General features: G+C 44.5%; 2 protein-coding genes across 6 annotated transcripts in view; one reads left to right on the top strand and one right to left on the bottom strand.

Moving 5' to 3' along the window:
* The first annotated feature begins 1,985 nt into the window (after positions 1-1,985).
* Positions 1,986-25,173, top strand: part of ZNF397 (zinc finger protein 397) — a 45,934-nt gene continuing 22,746 nt past the window's right edge. The window contains exons 1-5 of one of the 2 annotated variants that reach the window (XM_035723863.1): positions 1,986-2,068; positions 3,919-4,416; positions 4,685-4,808; positions 6,328-7,367; positions 15,615-15,620. In XM_035723863.1, coding sequence (XP_035579756.1) covers positions 4,000-4,416; positions 4,685-4,808; positions 6,328-7,367; positions 15,615-15,620 — 1,587 coding nt within the window. In that variant the 5' untranslated portion in view covers positions 1,986-2,068; positions 3,919-3,999. Of the gene's footprint in view, positions 2,069-3,647; positions 3,692-3,918; positions 4,417-4,684; positions 4,809-6,327; positions 9,974-15,614; positions 15,621-25,173 lie in introns of those variants that run through there. The other variant, XM_027577159.2, reaches the window with a different exon arrangement.
* ZNF24 (zinc finger protein 24) overlaps positions 11,699-25,173 on the bottom strand; it is a 58,672-nt gene continuing 45,197 nt past the window's right edge. Inside the window, exons 1-5 of one of the 4 annotated variants that reach the window (XM_027577162.2) lie at positions 25,018-25,126; positions 23,745-23,854; positions 18,356-18,855; positions 17,941-18,073; positions 11,699-15,248 (exon numbers count right to left, since the gene is read on the bottom strand). In XM_027577162.2, the coding sequence (XP_027432963.1) occupies positions 14,317-15,248; positions 17,941-18,073; positions 18,356-18,763 (1,473 nt within the window). In that variant the 5' untranslated portion in view covers positions 18,764-18,855; positions 23,745-23,854; positions 25,018-25,126 and the 3' untranslated portion in view covers positions 11,699-14,316. Of the gene's footprint in view, positions 15,249-17,940; positions 18,074-18,355; positions 18,856-23,744; positions 25,127-25,173 lie in introns of those variants that run through there. The other 3 variants (XM_035723864.1, XM_027577163.2, XM_027577161.2) reach the window with 3 other exon arrangements.

Here is a 25,173-nt window from a genome sequence, read left to right on the forward strand (position 1 = left end):
TAGCTCCACACATGTAGCTATGTGGGATAATAAAAAGGCTTAAACAATATGAATACTTAGTAAGGTTTTCTATTACTGCAATTGAAAGAATTCCTTTCTCTTTCAACAGTTCCGCTCCTAAGTAGTAGGCTTCTCTATATAAGAAGTTGAGGTAAATTGGGATGCAAGAATAACTGCCTACATTTCCTTCTACGTTCAAGCTGTTCTTCCTATCAAAAGGTGGAGTCCATTTCCCCTTCCCGTGAGTCCTGCTTTCTGCCGATAGAATACAGAACTAATATAATGCCAATTCCAAACCTAGGCCTTAAGAGAACTAGCCTGTTCCCTTTCTCCTTCACTCTATTGGAAGCCTTGCACCCTATAAGAAAGCTTAGGCTAACCTCCTGAATGATGGAGACTACATGAAGAGAAGCTTTATAGAGGAGAATCAAGTAACTCCAGCCAATAGGCAGCACCCAAGACCACAGCAATATGAGTGAAGCCTTCCTGGACCTTCTAGTCCCAGTCAAGCCATGCTAGCTGACACCTCCGAGAGCATGAGCTAGTCATCTCTGCTAAGCCCTGCCTGAATTCCTGACCACAGAATTGTGAACAATAAAACACCTGCTGTTTTATTTATGCAGCAACGGATAACTGAAACATATGGTAATATTATTTGTTCTCTTGATTTGTAAAATTACCATAGCTAGTTCACAATGATCAAGATTTCGTTAATCACTCCGAAAGCTAATTATTTTTTCCCAAATATGTGTCTTAATGGCCTTAGCTTACAAAAGATATTTCCATGTATACACATCACCTTGTACTAACACTTTTTAAAAAAGATTTTGTTTAGCGTGCCTGGTTGGCTCAGTTGCTTAAGCGACTGCCTTCGGCTCAGGTCATGAACCTGGAGTCCCGGCATGGAGTCCCGCATCGGGGTCCCTGCTCAGCGGGGAGTCTGCTTCTCCCTCTGACTCTCTTCCCTCTCGTGCTCTCTATCTCTCGTTCTCTCTCTCTCAAATAAATAAATAAAATCAAAAATAAAGATTTTATTTATTTGACAGAGAAAGAGACAGTGAGAGAGGGAACACAAGCAGGGGGAGTGGGAGAGGGAGAAGCAGGCTTCCCGCGGAGCAAGGAGCCCGATATGGGGCTCGATCCCAGGACCCTGGGATCATGACCAGAGCGGAAGGCAGACGCCTAACGACTGAGCCACCCGGGCGCCCCTGTACTAACATTTTTTAAAACAATTAAATAAAAGGGAAGTATTTGTAACAAATGAGTTGATAACCTTGCGAGTAAAAAAAAAACCTATCGCAAATATAAAAGGAAAATAGTAACATCTCAAGTTAAAAAATGGGAAAAGCCATTTCCTTGAAAAATCATAAATGGTCAATAAACGTGAAAGAAAGTACCTTAACCTCAAGGTCCCTAATCTAAATGAAATGCAAGTTAAAAAAACATAAAGCATCATTTCTCACCTACTAAATGGCCAAAGAAAAACTTAATCACTAAGTCTTCTAGGTTCCAGTGAACAATCTTTGACGGGGGCCTGACTTCGGGCAGCGTCTACGGCTGGACAGTGGCATAACAGAGCTAGCGCAGAGCTCTTGTAAGGCTGAAACGGTATGCACACGGAACAGCAACCGAAGACGCGTTTACTTTTGCCGGAGGTACTGGAAACTCACCACAATTACAGGAAAATCTTAATACTTTTCTGGGAAACTGCAGGTGAGACGCTAGGGAGTGGTGGGCGGGAGGCGGGTGCCGGCGGAGGAGGCCACGCTAGGAGGCAGCCAAGGCGGGGAGCGGCGCCCTCCGGGGTGGGACGACCTCTTCCCAAGGACGCCCGCCTCCCAGCTCACCCTCGCCGGGGCCTCGGCCCTCGGCGGGGCAGGACGCCAGAGAGGGAAGGCGGTGGGAACGAAGGATCCGCGGCGCCGATTGGCTGCCTGTGAGCACGGGGCGGGGAGCACGGAGGCTCCCGAGGACTAGCGAGCGGAAGGCCGCAGAAGCGCACTTCCGGTCTTTGTGGCTCGCCGCTCCGAGTCGGCGGCTTGCACCCTGGCCGCTGCTGGGCTTCGCGGTGAGGGACGCGGGCCCCGAGCGGAGGGAGGGCGGGGTGGGCGCGCGGCCCGGGCGGCGGGCGCGAGGTGAAGGAGCCCTGCGCCCCGGGCCTGCCCATCCCCGGGTCACGGCCCCTTGTCCGGGCGGCGTTTCCGAGCGTCCTGGGGAGCCAGAGGAGGCCAGCTCAAGCCCGTGCTTTCCAGCGGAAAGGGCAGTTGCACCCCCACCCTGTGACTTCGCAGATGCTGTAGTTTAACCGGGCTATAAAAATAGGCTAATGCGGCCGGGCTGGCTTAATAAGCCTAAATATTAACCTAAATATTCTAATCTCTAAAGTTTACTGTTAGGATCAAATTGTATTGATCTGCCCTGCTGTTTTAAAGGGCATACCCTCCTGTCAATAACCACACATCCTAGAATCAGGTCATGTGTGAGCTATATCACAAAATTTAACACATAATTATTTGTTGCCATATTTCACTCTAAAAAATGTTTACTGGGGCGCCTGGGTGGCTCAGTCGTTAAGCGTCTGCCTTCGGCTCAGGTCATGATCCCAGGGTGCTGGGATCGAGCCCCGCATCGGGAAGCCTGCTTCTCCCTCTCCCACTCCCCCTGCTTGTGCTCCTCCTCGCGCTCTCTTTCTGTTAAATAAATAAAATCTTCAAGGAAAAAAAATACTGTTCACTTCCCTGTATTCTAAGCTTGAGAACTGAGATTAACCTTTTTCCTGTTTTTGTGTTTCTATGATAACGGACATGTTTTTGAGCACACAGTAAGCATTTAACAAACACTTCTTGGATAATTTCTCTGTAGTTTCATTTACTTACAAGCTAAAAACCTTTGTATTCTTATGCCTGGCTCACGACAGAGCCCATGGTAACTGACTCAGTGCTTGTTGAAGAAATGCATTGAAAACTAAATTTGATCAAATAGCAATTATAAGAAAGGTGTTTTTATTTAAATCAACTCATTTAACATGAAGTTTTTAAAATATTACTCCCGCAAATGAAAATCAACATTATTTGCCATAGATGGAAGGTAACTAAAAATATTTTTTTATTATTTATTTAATTTTTATTTTTTATTTAATTTTATTTATTTATTTGACAGCGAGAGAGCGAGAAAGGGAACACAAGCAGGGGGCGTGTGAGAGGGAGAAGCAGGCTTCCCGTTGCGCAGGGAGCCCAATGCGACGCTCCATCCCAGGACCCTGGGATCATGACCTGAGCCGAAGGCAGACGCTTAACGACTCAGCCACCCAGACTCCCCTATTTATTTAATTTTTAAAGATGTTATTTATTTATTTGGTAGAGAGAGCACAAGCAGAGGGAGAGGGAGAAGCAGGCTTCCTGCTGAGCAGAGAGCCCAATGCCGGGCTCAATCCCAGGACTCTGGGATCATGACCTGAGCCGAAGGCAGATGCTTAACTGACTGAGCCACCCAGGCGCCCCTAAAAATAAATTTTTAAAAGCATTACTAAATCCTAGCTAGATACTATTGCCCTTAAGAAGTCTGAGGCTTATACTTAATTAAAAAGGGAGTTCTGCAAGTTTTACAGATAAATTAAAGACAGATTTTTTTCTCCTTGATACCATCAGGATTGAAAGAATTGAAAAGGAAATTTCTCATTATGTGATTCATGGTAATACTGCATTCTTTTGCTTCTAAAATAATTTATGCATTAGTGGCGGAAATTCTAAATGGGTGATAAATGGGGTGAATGATCTTTAGTTTGTCACTTGATTATTATTTTGGTTAGAGTCTCAAACTTGTTTCCTTTCAACACATTACTGGATGACCTTTATTATAAGTTCTTATAAGATTTTTTTTTTCACTGCTATAAGTTAACAGTGCTTTTCTATCTTTCAGGAAAGAAGAGATTACTCAAAGAAACTCTGAACATACTGTACCCAGTTGTAGTGAGCTTTTTGCTCCACTGTTTAGGTCAGAATGGCTGTGGAATCCAGAGCAGTTTCAACCTTGGTACCTCAGAGTCCTCAGGATCAAGAACTAATACTAGTGAAAGTAGAAGAAAGCCTTTCCTGGGGTCAGAAATGTAAGCAGAGTGGGAGCATCAGATCCTGCCAAGAACTGTTCCGCCAGCAGTTCAGAAAGTTTTGCTACCAGGAGACACCTGGGCCCCGGGAAGCTCTGGGCCGACTCCAGGAGCTTTGCCATCAGTGGCTCATGCCAGAGTTGCACACCAAGGAGCAGATCCTGGAGCTGCTGGTGCTGGAGCAGTTTCTGAGCATCCTGCCTGAGGAGCTGCAGATTTGGGTTCAGCAACATAGTCCAAAAAGCGGCGAGGAAGCTGTGACCCTGTTGGAGGATTTGGAGAGGGAATTTGATGATCCAGGGCAGCAGCAGGTGGGAACAGGGAGATGTGATATGTTGTGGGAAAAGAAATGTACAGACTGGAGCATGTGCGTCCTCATAGGAGTGGAATGGAAAATTTTCTCTACGGAACCACACCCTGCAGTGACTACTATGGCCATACCTATTTCTGTCCTTAACTAGTTCTTTTTTTCCCTGTCGCTCATCTTGGAGATGTCTTCGTTTCCTTCTTTGAAATTTTTACTAGGCATTTTCCCTGGGGGAGTTTTTCACAAAGCTAACCATCTTTTACTGATTTCAGGGACCAGCAGTACCATGGAAGGATTTGACAGGTCTTGGAACATCCCAAGAGTTAACAAACATCCAACTCCAGCCTTTAAAGACACAGCTGAAACCCTGGGAACCTTGCCTTTCCCCCCAAAATGGTAAGAAAGTAGAAATTCATCTGGGAACTGTTAGCAGGCCTCTGGTTTTGAGGATACAGAATTAATGGCATTTTACGAACATGCCACACGTGAGCCTCTCGCTTGTCTTACTCTAGACCAGAGGTGCCCACTTGCAGCTTTGTACTCAGCAACCCTCAGGAAGTGCAGTCAGCCCTTCGTGTTTCAGTTTCCCTGTCATCTCTTCACTTACTCCTTGATTGTATAACTTAATAGGGTGCTAACACATGCCTGGTACTGCGGTAGGCACTGGGTCTCTACCTTCAAGGAACTTTGACATCTAGATGGGGTGGTGGACAAGCAAAAGGGCAATGGCAATATAGTATGATAAATTACAGAATAAAAGTAGGCCCTAGGTACTAAGGGGACACATGAACACACCTAACCCAACCTTAGAGGTTCAAGGAGTACTTCTTGGAGGAGGAGACACCCAAACTAAGACACCTAAACTTTGAACTATGAGTAAGGAGAAAACCAGGTAAATCGGTGGGAGGAAGTGTCCCATCCTAAAGGGAAAAACTATTTTTCTACTCACAGCACTTCTGACACTGGATATGTGGGATTTTCCCTCACCTTAAGTAACACAAATTCTGAGCCTAATTGCCCAGAATTAGCAAAGATCCCACAGGTTAAAGTTTTGGTCCCACAAGAGTGCCTCCCTCCCTACCCCCCACTTCAGATGCCATTCACATGTAATGAATCCCCAGGTCACCCACACTTCTGTCCGATTTGGCTGCAAAGCTGACATTCCATAACCACCTCTTTAGGTTTCATAGTTTGCTGTAAGAGCTCACAGAACTCCAGGAAACGCCTTGCTTGTTCTTACCAGTTTATAAAGGACACAAGTGAATAGCCAGATGAAGAGGTACATAGAGCAAGATCCAGAAGGGTCCCAAGCACAGGAGCTTCTGTCCCCGTGAAGTTAGAGTTCACCACTGTTGTGGCACTTGGATGCATTCACCATCTTGGAAGCTCTCTGAACTCCTTTGGGTTCTGGGATCGAGCCCCGCATCAGGCTCTCTGCTCAGCAGGAGGCCTGCTTCTCCCTCTCCCACTCCCCCTGCTTGTGTTCCCTCTCTCGCTGTGTCTCTCTCTGTCAAATAAATAAAATCTTAAAAAAAAAAAAAAGCTTTGAATGTAAGTGAGGTTGTGTGAAGGAGAAGTGGAGGCAAGGAGCTTCATTTGAAACAGATGAGAAATTTGGTCTTATTTAAATGCTGGTGAACATGAGTCAGCAGAGAAAGAGGGTGAAAATACTAGGAAAAGAATAGTAGCTAATTGATCAAGTGAAGTTTCAGAGGAAGCAGGAAAGAATAAACCTCAAACTGTAGATGTAGGCCTTCATAATAGAAAGGAGGAGGGACCAGTATGGGCAATTAAAGAAAGATGTGTGTAGACCATGACCTCTTGTGGGGTAGAAGCCTCTGTTTTCTCCCACATGGAAAGTGGGTACTGAGAGTGACTAGAGAAATAAAACCGTCTGTTTTTGCTGTTATTTCAGATTGTGAGAACGGTGAATCAGTGACCAAGAAGGACATTTCAGGAGAAAAATCACAAGGACGTCCCCAGGAACCTTCATCTGGAGGAGTTAGTGAACACAACAGCGATTTAGAGTGGCAACAAGAAAGTGCTACGGGGGAGAAATTAAGAAGATACCCTTCCCAAGAGGGCAGTTTTAGTCAAGTAATCTTCACACACAAATCTCTGGGAAAGAGAGACCATCATGAGCCTCAAAGCAGCTTGATTCTAAGTACAAACTCTATAACTTATCAGAAAGTTCCTACAGAAGAGAGACCTTATAGATGTGATGTATGTGGGCACAGCTTCAAACAGCATTCCTCTCTAACACAACATCAGAGAATCCATACTGGAGAAAAGCCCTATAAATGTAACCAGTGTGGGAAGGCTTTTAGTTTGAGGTCCTACCTTATCATTCATCAGAGAATTCACAGTGGTGAGAAAGCATATGAATGTAGTGAATGTGGGAAAGCCTTCAATCAGAGCTCAGCCCTCATTAGACATCGCAAAATTCATACTGGGGAGAAAGCTTGTAAGTGTAATGAATGTGGCAAAGCATTCAGTCAAAGTTCGTATCTCATTATACATCAAAGAATTCACACTGGTGAGAAACCCTATGAGTGTAATGAGTGTGGGAAAACCTTTAGCCAAAGCTCAAAGCTTATTAGACACCAGCGAATTCATACAGGAGAGAGACCTTATGAATGTAATGAATGTGGAAAAGCTTTCAGGCAGAGTTCAGAGCTGATAACCCATCAGAGAATACATAGTGGAGAGAAACCCTATGAATGTAATGAGTGTGGAAAAGCTTTCAGTTTGAGCTCAAACCTCATCAGACATCAGAGAATTCATAGCGGAGAGGAACCTTATCAGTGTAATGAATGTGGCAAAACCTTCAAAAGGAGCTCAGCCCTTGTTCAGCATCAGAGAATCCATTCTGGGGATGAAGCTTACATATGTAACGAATGTGGGAAGGCTTTCAGGCACAGATCAGTCCTCATGCGCCACCAGAGGGTCCACACTGTAAAATAATATGTGAATACAATGAATGTTGTAAATATTTCGGTCAGATTTTTATCTTTTGTTAGTTGAAAGGGTTTACTTTGGAATAAGATTCCAGGCTGGTAGACTACGAGGTCTGGAGTCTTTCTGACTTAACTAAGCAGCACTTCCCAATGCTAATGCAAATTGTCCCTTGAAAGCTTTTCCTAGGACTAATCAGAACAGCAGATGGAAGAATCACTGCTTCCAGCTTTTCTCTTACCATTAGGAATACTCAGGAAATAAGAAAAATGGGAATATAACATTGAAACCTCATTTTCCATGAGAATGTCATGAAGGGGGTACAGCAACCCGGGCTGTCTCTGCATCTGATTGTCCACATGCCAGGTTTGGGATATGGTGTGGACAGTATGAGGGACATTTTGTCTCAGGAATACAAAATTTTACTGGCCAATTAAGAACAGTGACAGGGCAGCAAGACAGATAGGGAAACAGTTCATCGATAATGTGTTGAGCCCAGGGCAGTCCAGAAATGAGGTAGTGGAAAGAATACAAATTAATTTATCCAACAGTTATTTTTTGAGGGCCTGTGTTGTGTCAGGCACTAGGAATACAATGGGAAATAAGAATGTCTCTGCAGTTGAATGGGCAAGGCAAACCGGCATTATGGCATATCAGGGCTCTGAGACATTAAGGAGTACCTGACCCAACCTTGGATCAGGGGAAGTTTCTGAGAAAAATGAACTAAAGGGTGAACAGGAGTTAGCCAGGTAAGTAGGCAGGCCAGGGAACAATATTCCCAGTAGAGGAACAGACAAAGGTCAGGAAGAATGTCTGAGAAAAGGCCATTTTGTGTGGAGTATTCCTGTTGAGTTGCTTTTGAAGTGGAGTCCTGTCTGTAAGAGAAGCATGGATGTGGAGAAGCTTCTGTTATTAGACAAAATCAGGAGTTCTTGGACCACAGGGTAGAGCGGAGCTTTGTCTTGGTCTGGTGTGAGCTGGGGGAAAGGGTTAATAACTAGTTCCTTGCCTAGGCTCAGCTAGACCTTGTTGGGGGGGGGGGGGGTGCGGGGGGGGTGGTTAGAAAGAGCCCAGCCTAGCAGGTTAAGCACCTGTTAGAGTTCTGAATCTTCCTTTTCCTAAACAGAAGGACTCCTTTGGTTCTTGAGACTATCAGAGCTGTTGTCTGCTTCCTGCTCACTCACAAGGCTCTGGGTCAGAAGCTGCTCTGGCTACCACATTTGTTTCTGGGGCTGTACCCCCACAGTTCTAGAGCACTCCCTTGGGCTCGGGTGCTAAAAAATAATTTGTCAGTCGCTGGGTCTGTGACTTAATTCTCCAGGCGCCTCACATGTGTTCAGTTTTGCCTTTTATCAGCAGTATTTCACAGTCTTGTGAATTTTAAAGACCATGCTAAAGGGAAGTGGCAACAAAAAGTAACAGTCCTGGTCCATCAGAGACTACCCTCTTCTGAGGGACCCAGCAGGAAAAGTATCCCTAGACTGTGCTTCTCAATGCAATGCAGGAAGGGATATAGGTTAGTCAGCAACAGAAAAACCTGTTATTCAAAAATACCTAACAGGTCAGAGTTCTAACACCTTGCCAAAAATAGAAATCTATGGGAATCTAGAATCCTGAGCTTAGGAAAAGAGTTTTCATGAGGATAAGTAGAGAATGCGCTTGTTGGGACATACACAGATAAGCAGATACTAACCTTAAGAATGGCTCGTAGGCTGAATCCCTATGCTTGGGGAGAGAATGTGAAGAAAGGGGTAGGATAACAAAGTAACATGGTAAGAGCTATTCATATTCAGCTCTTCTATTTCCCAAGATAAAGACTCAAACTAAAAAGGGTAGGACAGTTGTTAAGTAGGAATTGATAACAACATATATTACAAAAGGGGAGATTCTTTATAGAGCGTTCTTAACATAACCATAAGAAACATACTAAATACTTTGCTGAGGGCTTTGTATATGTTTGTTGTTTCTCTGACAGCGCATATTTTGCAGATGAGGAAATGAAGGCTTAGGATCATGGCTTAGTCAATATCATATAGCTAAAAAGTGGTCAGGCCAGACTTTGAACCCAGGCAGTAGGAAAACAAAACCCTTCTGTGGAGCCACTTCTCGATAGTATCTCCCCGTGAAAAAGTCCCAGTAGAAAAAATTGTACTCAAGTAAGCAAATCACAAAAGAACAAATGCCAATGGGTGACAGACGGTCAGCCTTGCTAGAATTAAAAATGTGTATTAAAGCGAGAGTTGAGACAGCACTTTTTTTCCCCCTCATAAAACGAAGATTCAGGGAAGTTGGGACTCCAATGCTGCTGGTGAGCTGTGAATAGATAGGATCTCTGGCAATCAATACCAGAAGCCTTAAGCATTGCCTTTTGACTTTAAAATTCTACCTGAAAATGTATGCTTCAGAAAACATCATGAATGTATACAAAGTCTTAAAATGCTGTTAAAAAAGTGATGTTGATAGATGTCAAAAGAAATGACAGCATATCTTAAGTAAAAATAGAACATGTACAATATGACGCCATGTAAAAATATATTTATGCATTAAAAATCCTGGAAATAATGTAATCTCAGTGCTACACTGGCTATCTCTGGGTGATAAAATTGTAGGTGATTTAATTTTTTCTTGTAATTTTTCTTTTTTTTTCCTGAGACCAATTGCAAGTTTTTTTTCTTTTTTATTGTTATGTTAATCACCATACATTACATCATTAGTTTTTGATGTAGTGTTCCATGATTCATTGTTTGTGCATAACACCCAGTGCTCCATGCAGAACGTGCCCTCTTTAATACCCATCACCAGGCTAACCCATCCCCCCAACCCCCTCCCCTCTAGAACCCTCAGTTTGTTTTTCAGAGTCCATCGTCTCATGGTTCGTCTCCTCCTCCGACTTACTCCCCTTCATTCTTCCCCTCCTGCTATCTTCCTCTTTTTTTTTTCCCTAACATATGTTGCATTATTTGTTTCAGAGGTACAGATCTGTGATTCAACAGTCCTACACAATTCACAGCGCTCACCATAGCACATACCCTACCCAATGTCTATCACCCAGCCACCCCATCCCTCCCACCCCCCACCACTCCAGCAACCCTCAGTTTGTTTCCTGAGATTAGGAATTCCTCATATCAGTGAGGTCATATGATACATGTCTTTCTCTGATTGACTTATTTCACTCAGCATAACACCCTCCAGTTCCATCCACGTCGTTGCAAATGGCAAGATCTCATTCCTTTTGATGGCTACAGACACATGAAAAAGTGCTCAACATCACTCGGCATCAGGGAAATCCAAATCAAAACCTCAATGAGATACCACCTCACACCAGTCAGAATGGCTAAAATTAAGTCAGGAAACGACAGATGTTGGAGGGGTTGCGGAGAAAGGGGAACTCTCCTACACTGTTGGTGGGAGTGCAAGCTGTGCAACCCCTCTGGAAAACAGTATGGAGGTTCCTCAAAAAGTTGGAAATAGAGCTACCATACGATCCAGCAATTGCACTACTGGGTATTTACCCCAAAGATACAAATGTAGGGACCCGAAGGGGTACGTGCACCCCAGTGTTTATAGCAGCAATGTCCACAATAGCCAAACTGTGGAAAGAGCCAAGATGTCCATCAACAGATGAATGGATAAAGAAGATGTGGTATATATACACAATGGAATATTATGCAGCCATCTTGTGATTTTTCTGTCTTCCAAACTTTCCTACAATAAATACTTGTAACAGAGGAAAAAAGGTAAAAGGAGTGAGCGCCCAGGATAGTCAAGAAATACTAAGAAAAGCACATGCTTTCCGTAGCATCTCTGTCCCTCCCAAGTCCTAGGAAGTTATCTAACTTGTTAACTCTGACCCTCTGACCCATGCTTGTTAAGTGACAGTGGCAGACACAACCATCTCACACTAGTGTACAGAAAAGTCCTGCAAATTATCTCTGTGCAAATATAAGTTATTTGCATGATTTCTGTAGTTGAGGAAAGCAATAACCTTGAAGTACAGCCCTTTGTTCATCAGTGCTTTGTTCATCATGCTTTTCCATGAATTCTGCAGCCATAAGCAAGTCACCTTACAACTCCACCCTCAGTTTAAAGGAGCTGAAGTAGATGACATTTTATAGTTAAAGCTTCAACGTTCTTTGTGTTTATGAAAGAGCAGGCACCAATATAAGGTAGATGTCAGAGGTGATTTTATTTATTTATTTTTAAGATTTTACTTATTTGACAGACACAGCAAGAGAGGGAACACAAGCAGGGGGAGTGGGAGAGGGAGAAGCAGGCTCCCCGCTGAGCAGGGAGCCCGATGCGGGGCTCGATCCCAGGACCCTGGGATCATGACCTGAGCCGAAGGCAGACGCTTAACGACTGAGCCACCCAGGCGCCCTCAAAGGTGATTTTAAATAAGATGTGCAATTTAGGCAGGGTGCTTACTATCACTTTCCTACCTCTCGCCTTCTCCCTCCTCATTTCCTGCAATTAACTGTCCAGCTGGAGATTGGAAATTTAAGCAAATCTGACCTTGGTGTCTCCAAGCTCCCTTGTGAAATCCTTTGCTTCTCTTGCCCCATTAAGTGAATCCTCCAAGTAAGAGGGATTGCCAATTAGACTATTTCCCATGCAGAAGAAACTGACCTGGAGAGCATTTCTGCAAAGAAGGGTGAGCCCTGTGGGCAGACCCTGCTTTCTGATGGGTCAGAACCAGACATTGCTACTCAGTAACTATCATCTGCAGCTGTCTTGTTAACTGGTGCAAATGATCACAAATCTAAAGGGTCTTAGGGTTTTTCTGCACATGTTTCAATGAGGACCTGCTGAGAGAGGAGGGGAAGTCCATGGCAGTCTCAGGCTCTTGCTCCTGGGGGGTGGGGGGTGGGGGAGAAACACAATGTATATGTGTTTAAAGAGGCTATTCGTTCTCCTTCCCGTGATTTCTCAGCCAGCTGCCCCTAGATTTTGGGACTTCACCTGGTGAACTGTAGCCCAAGGGACTAGCTATGTTTCCAGACACCTGAACCAGGAAATAAAAGCCAAGCACACCCACTCTCTGATTTCTTGCCACAATTCCCTCCCTCTTTCTCCCAGCACACCTCCACTTGTGTTACTAGGCTCCCTATTCCTGAACAAAGCATTTCAAAGCAAAACTTAAGATTCAAATTTTATTATAATACATCTTGTATTACATTCTAATACTAAACAGTTTAAGTATATACTCAAAGTATAAATGTTAAAATCAGTTACTAAAAATGATTTACCAAACATGACTTTTACCAAAAAATACTAGGGTTGGGGAAAGAAAGAAAAAAATAATAGAACTGCAAAATATTAACAATGTTTTTGTGGGTGGTGGGATTGAGGGTGACTTCTACTTTCTCATTTTCTATATTACCAATATTTACAATTAATTCACAACCTGGAAAAAAACCTATTAAATAAAATTAAAAACATGAAATCATCCGATTGTCACCTAGAGGAAAAGGCAACTTCATCCATTTGAAGGGTCTCTCCAGAATTCCAACTGACCTCACTCAATGAAAATCCTCCAACCTATGGATACAGAGACTGCCCCCCCCCCACCGTCACACCCAACTTCACCTCCCCTATTACCCACAACAGCTTTGATCACCAGGTCTTCAAAAGAGACAGTATTCAGAAGGGAAATCAAACCTTCTCTTACATATGAATTGCCTTCAGCAATTAATGATGGGTTAATTAAAACTGCCGAAATAAAAATTAGCAGAGAAGTAGAGTTTTGAGTAATCTAAGGGGGTAATTCAATAAGTATTCATTGCCTTTAAGTAGCTTAGTATCTTCGAGCCTGACGATAAGAGGAGACAGGAAATGAGGAATAGTGGATCCTGGGAAGGCAGACCTCCCACTCCTGTGCTCCTGTCAGCTTCCCATTTCCTGAGCCCTAGGGTTATGGGACACCAACACTGTCCCTCTAGCCTCCAATACCTTTTCTTTCCTTTGTGTACCTACATGTCTTTTTCCATACGATGCACCAAAGTCTACCATCACACTAATTGTCCTGAGTCCCTCAAGGTCTCTTAAGTAACTCTGGATCTGGGATAGGCTATCCAACTCACTGATTATAAACAGGAAGTGAGGAACCAACACATGTCCTCGCTTCTGAACCAGAGTCTACATGAACAAATTCCTGCTGGAGGAGTCCTGATGAAGAGACATCTGTAGATCCTCTCTCCATGCCTTTGTATGTGCTATAACCTCTGTCTATAATGTTCTCTTCCCTCTTGCCTTGACTTGGCTTATACCCACCCTTTATCCCCCAAGAGATTTCATCACATCCAAGAAGCCTTTAGTGTCTTGTAGACCAGGTTAGATGGCCCTGCCACATATTTTGACAGAATCCTAGATTATTCTACTTATCACACTTTACTGTAATTACCTGCTAATAAGTATATATGTATCCCATTAGCCCTTAACTCTGGGAGGGCAATGGCTATGCCTGCCCCTGATGACTGTCACATAGCAGGTGCACAATAAACAGACCTCAATTGACCTCAGGAAGCTCAGGGCTGAGAAGAGAACTGGCAAGGGGGCAGAGTGAACTATAAACTGATCCAGAGCATAATTCGACATTTCACAACCTCATAATTGAACACTTCAGAGAACCAAGTGACTCTCAGCATATGCCTCCAACAGCCAAATGCATGCTGTTCTTGCTGGACAGAGATCCTTGCCATTGGAGGCACCACTTCTCAGTCCATCTTATAAGGAGTTCTTTCAGGATCTTTGCCCCAAACCTGGCTTTACTGTGAAAGTGCCCATTCAACACATCAACAACCATCTTTGTGTGGATCTCCTTGTACAGCAAGTACTGACTTAGACTGGAAGGACAGAAACTCTGCTCCTGGGAAACTTCCCACTTCGGTGGGAATCTCACCACCAAAGTAAATCCCTGGTATTACACAATTGTACAATCCTTACCCAAGAGTTAAACTCTGGTGTGAGTTCTCTGGTGCTGCATAAGGCCTGACCTGTGCCTAAATGTTTTCCTACATTTGCTACATTCATAAGGCTTCTCCCCAGTGTGGATTCTCTGGTGCTGTGTGAGGGCTGAGCTCTGATTGAAGGATTTTCCACATTCGTTACACTCATAAGGTTTTTCTCCAGTGTGAATTCTTTGATGTTCAATAAGGACAGAGCTTCTACCAAAAGCCTTACCACATTCAGTACACTCATAGCCTTTGTCTCCAGTGTGAATTTTCTTGTGCTGAATGAGGGCTGAGCTTCGGCTGAAGGCTTTCCCACATTCACCACATTCATAGGGTTTCTCTCCGGTGTGAATTCTCCGATGTCTAATGAGCTCTGAGCTGCCCCGGAAAGCTTTTCCACATTCACAACATTCATAGGGTTTTTCACCACTATGAATCCTCTGATGTCTAACAAGGTCCGAGCTCAAACTAAAAGCTTTGCCACACTCTTTACATGCATAAGGCCTCTCTCCAGTGTGAATTCTCTGATGTCTAATCAGCTTTGAGCTCTGGCAAAAGGCTTTCCCACAGTCCAAGCACTCGTAGACCTTTCCTCCCGCATGAACTCTCTGTCGTGTCAAGACATTTGAATTCACACTGAGAGTCCTTTCACTCTTGTTACATTCAAGGACACACTCTTCAGTGGAGATTTTCTTGTTGAAGGTTGCCAGACTAAGATGTCTTTCCTGGGAAGGGAGTGGACTCATTTTGCTCCTTGCAGCAGTTCCTTCTGGCTTCTCAAAGTTGTCCAGACCTCTGAAAGCTTCTTCAACTATCTGTCCTGAAGGAGTTTCCCCAGGGAGTCTTCCTGGGGATATCATGGCTGCTGATGCTACACATTCCATAATTTCTTGCTTTGTTGTTAATACTCTGTCAGCCGCCAGCTTGCCATCTAAAAATGTGAATAGAAATACTGGTGTCATTTGATCCCCATGTTGGAAGGAAGGAATCTATTATAACAGGAATTGAGAGTAACCCAAATGAAATAGATATTCACCTATTAGGAGGAAAACTCTTAAGAACTAGCTTCCCAATCTAGAATTTAGAGAAGTGGCCTGGGGTGGTGAGAGGTGGCACCCTCAGAGAGTAAGGGAGACGCAGCACTGGAGAGGAGAGATGGTGAGCAGGAAAAGACATCAGTTAGAGGAGATGGTGATAAATAGGAGGAGCAGTGAGAGACCAGGAAGCTAAGAGACAATCCTGGGTTAGAGGAGAAGATGCATTTTTTGATAATGAGGGAAAGGGAAAGAGATGATAGGGAGTGGTCAGGAGAAAAAAAGAGGTCTAAGAAACCTGAATAAGTGGTGCTCCTAGAAAAGAAGGAGAGCAGAATATATGACTAGGAAATGCTTTCAGGATTAGAATTGAGCAGAGTTACAGAAGCAGGAACTAGAATGCATTATGGCAATTGCAGGTTCTGGTAGGTTCTAAGTAGATAAACGATTATAAGCAAATAGAATAAGACACACAGAGCATAAGAAAAGGAGTATTGTGGTTTCCTGACTCATTTTGGGATCAGGTGGGAGTCTTATATGTTTACTATTTTATGTGCAAATGGTCAAAGGCAGATGGAAACGAGGCAGATGTGACCACCTGGAGCCAAACTTTGAACTCTCACAACCAGCCCCTCTAGTTTCTAGATTTTTAGTAACTCAGAAGGAGACTACGAGATGATGGCTGGGGAAACCTGAATTATTTTGAGGGGGTAAATCTGAAAAACTGTTCATTTACTTTCATCCTCCCAGAAGTCCTCTAAACTTGAATGCATTTTACAGATCAAGAAACGAAGGCTCAGAGAGGCAACATTACCTATGTAAGGCCATAGAATTCATAATTGGAAGAGCCAGGGTTCAGAGATGCTCAACATCAAGGCCTGAAGTTTTCCCCTAGGCCCCCTACCTGTTCAGGGACCTGTGTGGTCCAAAAACCTTTTTTTTTTTTTAAGATTTTATTTATTTATTCGACAGATAGAGAGACAGCATAAGCAGGCAGAGTGGCAGGCAGAGGGAGAGGGAGAAGCAGGCTCTCCGCTGAGCAGGGAGCCGGACGGGGGGCTCGATCCCAGGACCCTGGGATCATGACCTGAGCCGAAGGCAGCCGCTTAACCGACTGAGCCACCCAGGTGCCCCTGTCTAAAAAGCCTTTTAACTAGGGATGTGACTTTAATTCCACATTAACAAACATGCTTTTAGCCTTAATGTTATGTAGATGATGCTGCACCGCCTATCCAGATCTGCTTTATGAATATGGTGCCTCCTTCCCGCAGCTGCTCTGAGTGTTGGCTCCTAAAGCCACAGCTGCCCCCTCCTCTGGAGAGTTGCCCTGGCTGATGAGAACCATCTGGCCCAGGATGTTATTTACACCCTCACTGCCTCTCCCCCCGACTGCTTTAAGAAGGGCCAACTCAGCAGTGCCCGAGGGGGCGGGCAGGGATTAAGAGATTAGGCCAAGGCTAGGTTTTACCCAAGACCACATCATGGTTTGATCTCTTCCCTTCCTAACCTTGCTTCTCTCCTTTACAGATTTCTCCTGAAGAGCACGCCCTCCTTTAAATCACATGCACCCAAATCGCCATATCTCAGGCTCTTCTTCTGGTAAGATATACTGTTAGGCTAGTGAAGAACCTATGGGAAAATTAAAACCAAGGGTATAAGGTTGTAAAAATGACATGGTGACTCTTACAATCCTCGAAGGGTGGAACCCCCCAGGGATTTAAACCTCACAACCTAGGTGACAGATGTGAAATGTTCTACATTAATTCTTCAGAGGCAGGTCTAACCAAGACCCCTAAGGCTAAAGAGAAATGTGCACAATGAGATTTATCAGTTCACAACAGTAATGTACCACTGGGAGGGAACAAAAACATATGGATGACAACACGCAAAAGTTGTGAAATGAATCTATCGTATATTTTAAATTAATCAGATCCTCATTAGAGGTGGTTTTTTTTTTTTTTGATCCCTCTACTTCAAATGAATGTGGAGAAACTGAAGATGTCCAGAGATATGTGCTAAGATGACCAGAGAGATGTGACGCAGATGGAATCAGAGGCAGTGAGATGCTTAGTCCAGGAAGATGTGGTACTCTCTTACAGATTTGTGTCTTCCTTGGGTGCTCTGCCTCAGCCCTAAAGATTCCCTGCATCTGTTATTCCTGTATTCTTTAGTGTTGTTTCTTTCTTTACCACTTTGTAATCAACTCTATTACAGTCAATAATTCTTAATATTGAACTTCCCTGTTCAAGATATTATGTAGTTTCTGTTACTGATACATTATTCATCTCCATCTTAGGCACTGCCTTGCCAGTGGACCACAATATTAAAACAACAACAGTATATTGGTCTTTGAATATTATGGGTATTAGAGAATTTTATTAAAGACCTTAATTCTTAATCCAAAGTTAGAAATTATATTGGAATTTCAGATTCTAGGCATAGCCAATAGAAGAATATTTCAAGGCAAGGAGGGGGCCTTTCCACTATGCTTAATGACAGCCACAAGTGACTGTCATTAAGAAAACGTGCTATGCCACAGCTGACAGCCCTACCATTGTACTGAACCCCGAATGGACTGCAACTCCTCACCTCTCTCGTGGGAAGTCTGGGACTCCTGAGTCTCACTCTTGCACTGATTCTCCAAGGGCTGGAGCTGTATACTCAGAGACTTCAGTGCTCCTATGGATGTCATTTCCTTCCAGATCATTCCATGAGCTGTGTCCTAGGAGTAATCAAGTACCAGCACTATGATTCTGAGGATACAGAAGAAAAAAAAACCCTAGAACAAAGGGGCAAGACAGCTAGAGCCAGAAACTCATTCAGATGATTAGATAGAAAACAACAGGCCTAAAAGCCCTAGTGCCTTGACCCCAGTGGACAAATAATAACCCAAAAGACAAAAATTTTATAACTCTCTGATAGCTGCGACGTCAAGGTCACTCACAATGGCTTCCCCATTAACTTATAATTGGTAAAACAAGCAAACACATCACCTACTTCTTACCTGTTTCCTTGGCTCATCAAGCTCTTTCTCCAGCTCTTCCAACAGAATCACGGCTTCCTCTCCGTTCTCGGGCTGGTGCTCTCGCAGCCAGGCCTGCAGCTCCTCAGGCAGGATGCTCAGAAACTGCTCCAGCACAAGCAGCTCCAGGATCTGCTCCTTGGAGTTCACCTCTGGCCTCAGCCACTGATGGCAAAGCTCTCGGAGCCGGCTCAGGGCCTCCCGGGGCCCCGTGGAATCAGAGCAGCCAAACCGCCTGAAACGCTGGCGGAAGGTCTCTGGGCTGCAGGGGTCTCCCTGAAGGCCAAGGTCCTGCCCCCAAACATAATTCTCTTCTTCAACCTTCACAATTACAAATCCTTCTTGTTCTTTTGGAGCATGGTAGGCCAGGCCTGCAGCTTTTCCTGACATTCTGGGCAGAAAATGCTGCCCAGTTGAGTCAGGGAAGGAATGAAGTCTGTGTCTAAGAGATTCCTTCTGAATTCTGATTCTTCAGGGGACTCCTGAGAGGGACAATGCTAATGTTACACAGGGGGAAAATGTGCTTAGAACAAAAAGGCAGGTTTTCAAAGACCAATTGCCAGAGACTGTAGCACTGTAAAGAAAAGTGACTAAAAGGGAGCTTCCATATAAGCAATACATTAATAGATGATTCAGGATTTTTTCAAGATAGGAAATAGAAAATTTAAGAATCACAAAAATCAACTCAACTTTTAGAAATAATATTAGGGTCAACATCAGGGATAATAAATAATGCTTCTGGATCATGGAAAGCAGGAAAGACACTGTAGTATATTATTACTTCTCAGAATAATAATCACATTTTAGTGAGTACCTACTAGATGCCAACAGTAGCTGGATATTTATAATTTCCTTAATAATTCCAAAGGACAATCATAATTATACCTATTTCCAAATGAGGCTACTGAGATGTATAAGTTGACCAAAGATACACAGCCTGTAAGCAGCAGAACCAGACTCTGCAACAAGAGTATTGAGTTCTATAATGTCACGGGGTCTCCCTCAAAGGAATTTGCACTTAATAAACACCTACTATGAATGAAACCAGAGAGGGAGACAAACCATAGAAGACTCTTAATCTCAGGAAACAAACTGAGGGTTGCTGGAGTGGAGGGGGGTGGGAGGGATGGGGTAGCTGAGTGATGGACATTGGGGAGGGTATATGCTATGGTGAGCGCTGTGAATTGTGTAAGACTGTTGAATCACAGACCTGTACCCCTGAAACAAATAATACATTATATGTTAATTTAAAAAAACACCTACTATGGGCCGGGCACTTTACAAATACTATTTTATTGGGGCTTGACAATAATACTATGAGGTAAGTATTATCATCCCCATTTTACTGATGAGGAAACTGAGATTTTTAAAAGTTAATTTACCAGGGTGCCTGGGTGGCTCAGTCCTTAAGCATCTGCCTTTGGCTCAGGTCATGATCCCAGAGTCCTGGGATCGAGCCCCACATTGGACTCCCGGCTCCGCAGGAAGCCTGCTTCTCCCTCTCCCACTCCCCATGCTTGTGTTCCCTCTCTCGCTGTGACTCTCTCTGTCAAATAAATAAATAAAATGTTTAAAAAAAATAAAATAAATAAAGTTATTTTACCCATGGCCCCAACCTGGTAAATAGCAAACTCAAGACATGAACCTAGGGTTGCCCAATTCTAATGCACCTGTTTTTTATTACAGAATGGGTTAACCCAGGACCATCTTGGTTGATACTACATATTTTAAATGATGGTGAAAATGTTAGGAAAGTGTCATGGAGAATGGCCAGAGTGAATGTACAAAGAATTCTTGACTTTAAGTCACAGGTTCTAAGACAGTACCAAGAAAAGAGGAATGAATTCCTTCACCCATTATTTCAAAAAATACTCGAGCTATATGCTAGGCAGTTTACTGAACAGGATTCTCAGGATTAAAAGCTCTGTCCTCAAAGACTCCCTAGAATGGGAAAGTAAGAGGTAAACCGGCAAAGGCAGTGTGATAAACCCAAGGATAGAGGGACGGGCAAGGTAGCACAGAAAAGGACAACTAAGACCAGGGAGAGCTGCCTGCAGGGGGAGACCCGTCAGCAGAGTCTGATAAGAATGAGCCAGGTGAAGATGCCCAGTCAGGTCATTCAGGCAAAGACAACAGTGGGTAGATGTGGCCCATTGGGGGAGCTGCAGGTGGGTTAGGGAGGCCAGACTAGTGGTCGTCACCTCTGGCTCAGAATCAGCCATGGAGCATGGACCCCACAATAGACTTCCTGAGTCAGAATCTTTGTGGGGGAGACTTCAATTAGTGCCCCAAATGCTTCTGATATGAAGCCATGTTTAAAAACAAAACAAAATAAAACAAAAACGGGCCAGAGCCTGTGGCATAGTTCAGGAATAGTGAGAAAGGAGGCACCTACAGAGGGATAGTAGGCCAAGGGTCTGAAAGATTGTATTGCAGTTTGCATTTGAGCCACGGGAATGGCTGGACGGTCCGTCTGCCCACTCAGGAAGGGGTCTGTGGCAACCATTTGGGCGAGAAGGGCCTGAGCTATGGGAGCCAAAGATAAAGATGGGAGATTTGACAGGACTTAAGGGCACACTGGGTAAGGATTTGGAAGATGAGTTAAGGACAGGTTTTCGCCTAGTGCTGGTGACTTAAAGGATGGTGGAATCATTTCCTGAGTGATTTATGATAAAATTAGATCTATCTACAAAGCAGCATTTCCTGAACTGTGTTTTTGCCATACACACCTAAACACAGAGAAACTTGGGGATATTCTTCCTCTTAATTTTTTAGTATTTGAAAAATAATGAATAAATTTCTTTAGTTCTTATTTATGACAAATTGGCATTTAAGAAATCCCATAACAAAACATCTTCAGATCTATGCATTACTGTGTATATAGCATTTACCAAGCATCACATGGATCACATATCACATGGATATATGTGTGTTTTACTTAGTGATCACTGGTCTATGTCATGGATCTTGCCCTTTAATTTCAATGTTCGTGATACTAAATTTTTATTATAATATGCCTCACCAACTTATCTTCCATGGGTATGTGGCTGAAAGGAAGTCTTTCATCATAAAGCATTGTTTCTCTTCCTTCTTCCATCTTCTTCACAGGCCCACGCTCTTCTACATCAGAGTTCCATAGGTTAGCCCTTAAGTCTGGCACTGTCTTCACTGTCTTCCAGGCATCTCTACTCTGGACCCCTCATTTGAGCACCAGCCCTATTTACCCACTGTTCCTTATTCCCATAACGCCTCTTGAATTTCTCAAAAGGACCTCAAACAGCACATCCATGACCAATTGATGATTCCTCCCACTCCAATTCTGCTCCTCTCCCAGTGGTCCCTCTCAGGAAGGAGCAACATCCATCTGGCTGCACTTCTAGAAACCTGGAAGCATCCCTAACGCTTCTTTTCTGTATTTAATGCAAATTAAGTCCTACTGATTTTATTGCCTGTCTCCAGAATCTGCCCTTCCCCATCTCCCATCTCTGCCACCACTGTCTTCATCCCAGTAACCGCCCTGTCACACTATACATTAACAGTCTGCTCATACTGTAACCAGAGACCTTTTCAAATTGCAAATCTGACCCCGTTCCTCTGACCAGTTTTTTTTTTTTTTTAAGATTTTATTTATTTATTTGACAGAGAAAGACACAGTGAGAGAGGGAACACAAGCAAGGGGGATGCGGCAAAGGGAGAGGGAGAAGCAGGCTTTCCCGCTGAGCGGGGAGCCCGATGCGGGGCTCGATCCCAGGAGCCTGGCATCATGACCTGAGCCGAAGGCAGACGCTTAACGACTGAGCTACCCTGGCGCCCCCTCTGATCAGTTTTTATAAAGCAAATGCAGGGGAAAAACATCAGTCCTTAGCTAATCTCTTTGGTCGTACTTATCTCGTTTTACAGATGCCTGAGCTGTGCCCCAGCCTGAGTCAGACCCTTGGTTTCCTATTTGTAAAACATTCTGCAAGTGATTCTGATGTGCAGGCAGGGTTGGGTCGGTCAAGGAGTCGTAAGAGAATTATGTTCCTTTCTCTCAGAGCACTGCTCTCGTCAGTTTATATACTTTAGTGGGACTATTGGTTTAATACCTATCTTCTCCATGATTCAACTGTAAGTTACATCAACATTTTTGCTCACCATTTTCTATCACCCAATCCAATGCACAGCACAGAGTAGGTGCCATATATACATGAATGAATACCACTATAGTGCGGGGGGGGGACAGAGTTTCAGAGGCAGTGGTCAACACTATCAAATGCCTAATAAGGACTGAAAGATGTTTCCATGGCACTTCTCATACAGCAGAAAGATGACTTAGCTCACAGGAGGAACACCAGCTGTGGAGTCAAGTGCCCCAACAGTTTGAAATCATAGTGCAGCTTCTATCTTAATAGCTGTGTGACAGTAGTCACCAACCAAACATTCCATTTCCTCTCCTAAAAATGGAGTTAATACTTTCATTGCACTGTTATTAAAGGAACTGGAAGTAGTAAGACATCCAGAGTAGTGCTTAGGGTGTTAAGCATATCTTTTTATCCTGGTGTTTTGACATCTGGGCCTTGCTTACACTGTAGGGACTGTCCTTCCCAGGGCTAGCAGATTCCTAGAGATAATAAACTCACCTGCAAGTGTGCTTTTCTTTTTTTTTTAATTTTATTTACTTTTTGAGAGAGAGAGAGAGAATGACAGAGAGCATGAGAGAGGGGAGGGTCAGAGGGAGAAGCAGACTCCCCGCAGAGCAGGGAGCCTGATGCGGGACTCGATCCCGGAACTCCAGGATCATGACCTAAGCAGAAGGCAGTCGCTTAACCAACTGAGCCACCCGGGCGCCCCTGCAAGTGTGCTTTTCATATGCAAACCACCCAACCCAGAGCCCACACCGCACCACCTCCTGCCCTGGGCTTTTACATCCAGGGCCACCATTCCCCTGCCCTAATCACCCAGGGCCGGATGCCAGAAAATTAGGGACAAGCCAGAGAGCTTATCTATGCCTCCCAGAGCCCACTGAAACTATTTAAATTAGCCAATCCTAAACCTGTCGACCCTGCCTTCACCCAGTCCTTCCACAGAAACCACAATAAAGACTCCTACCCACTTTCCCCTCGCCTGGCCTCCTGACTGATCCTGTGATTTTGCCATGTGACCACGTGGGGCATGGCATGCCTCCTCCTCTTGGAAACTGTAAGTAACAAACTATTTTTTGAATGATCATCTCCTGATCTGTTGGCTTCACCATACCTAATAATAAAACTCATATTTTAAAACACTTGGCCCAGAAAAGGTTCTCAATGCATGGTAGATATGGCGCAAGGGAAAGGCAAATTCCACATCACAAGGCATGGGTTATAGAATAGGCTTTATTGGGGAAACTTACCAGCTAGGGGTCAGTAACATGAGCACAGGTCCTGTGATTCTTCCATTATCCCACAAAAGGGAATTCTGGAGAGAGGTGCTGCTGTTTCAGGGAAGAGCTCCGTCTACCTTCTTATAGCACAAATGTGAGAAAGCAGCCTTGTCAGTGGGGGCCATAGGTCAACTGCTTGGGACCAGAATTGTGTTTGCAAGTGTCAGTGTTTACAGAGTTGTCTAGGGAACCCATGTGGGGGGGCTGGAAGCACTAAGCTTAGATATGGCCCTTCCCTCTGGGAGGTGAGAGCCTGGTCCCAGCTAGCTCTTAGTCCAAGCAACCCAAGAACCTCCAGGGCACTTTTGGACAAAACTGCTTCCTGCAGTATAGCTGTTATTATGTGTCTGCATTGTTTGCTTACTTAATTGTAACAGAAAACTAGTTGAGCTTTTATTGTACAATTGAGCATGGTCTACCTGTTCATTTCATCTTTGCAGCACTTGATGGTCTAGGTTCTACTGTTTTACTGAACAGAAACTGGGAAGTTACATAATTTGTCTCAGGTCTCATGGTTTGGAAGTGATGGAGTCTGGACTGTTCTCAAACAAAATGGTCTGACTCCAGAGTCCATGCTCTTAGATATGTACTCTGCTGAAATGCCTTCCCCACCAAACCAATGGCCCTTTCGAGGAGATCCCGTGTTTTTCCACACATTTCTTTAACAATATTTACAAAATGCCTACTTTATGCAGGCACTGCGCTAGGCACTGAGCAAAGAGTTAGTGTCCCTGCCATTACATAACTTAAAAATTTAGTAGGGAGGCAGAGGTTAAATAGAAAGGACACATAATTACCTAACTTAGTCTTCATAAGAACTACAAAGGGGAAAGCAGAAAGGGCTATGAGGGTCGAACCTAGACTGGGAAGTCAAGACGAACAGCGGAGACCTGACTCAAGAGCGAGCTCGGGCCGCGTAAGAAGTGGGAGGAAAGACTGCCTCAATTCATCGCCGACTCCTCAGCCTGCGGCCTGGCACACAGGAGGCGCCCGGTAAGTGCTTGCGAAGTCAAAGGACGCTAGGGCGGTGGATGAGCAGGCAAACAGACAGACGCAGGAAGAAACGGACCGACTGCCGGACGGGCGGGCGGACGTAGGCGTCGAGGAGGGGCGGCCACCTGGTACAGCCGCAGGCGCTGCCTGTGGCAGGGACAGGCTAAGGCAAAGCGGCGGGGAGGGCTGAGGCCGGACGGGGGCGGTTTGGGAAGCACCCGGGGCCGCGCTGCCGGACCGCCTCACTCACCCTTCGCTCGGCCGGCTGCCGCACGGACTCCAGGAGGGAGCAGAACGGCCTCCGGCCGCGCGCGCCGGAAGTGCGGGCGGGCGCGTCCCTCTAGGAAGCCCGGAGGACTGCAGCTCTGTGGCCGGCGTGGGGCGCAGAGGCTTGGGAGGGGTGCGA

The sequence above is a fragment of the Zalophus californianus genome, chromosome 14, assembly GCF_009762305.2.
Source record: "Zalophus californianus isolate mZalCal1 chromosome 14, mZalCal1.pri.v2, whole genome shotgun sequence".
Classification (NCBI taxonomy): domain Eukaryota; kingdom Metazoa; phylum Chordata; class Mammalia; order Carnivora; family Otariidae; genus Zalophus; species Zalophus californianus.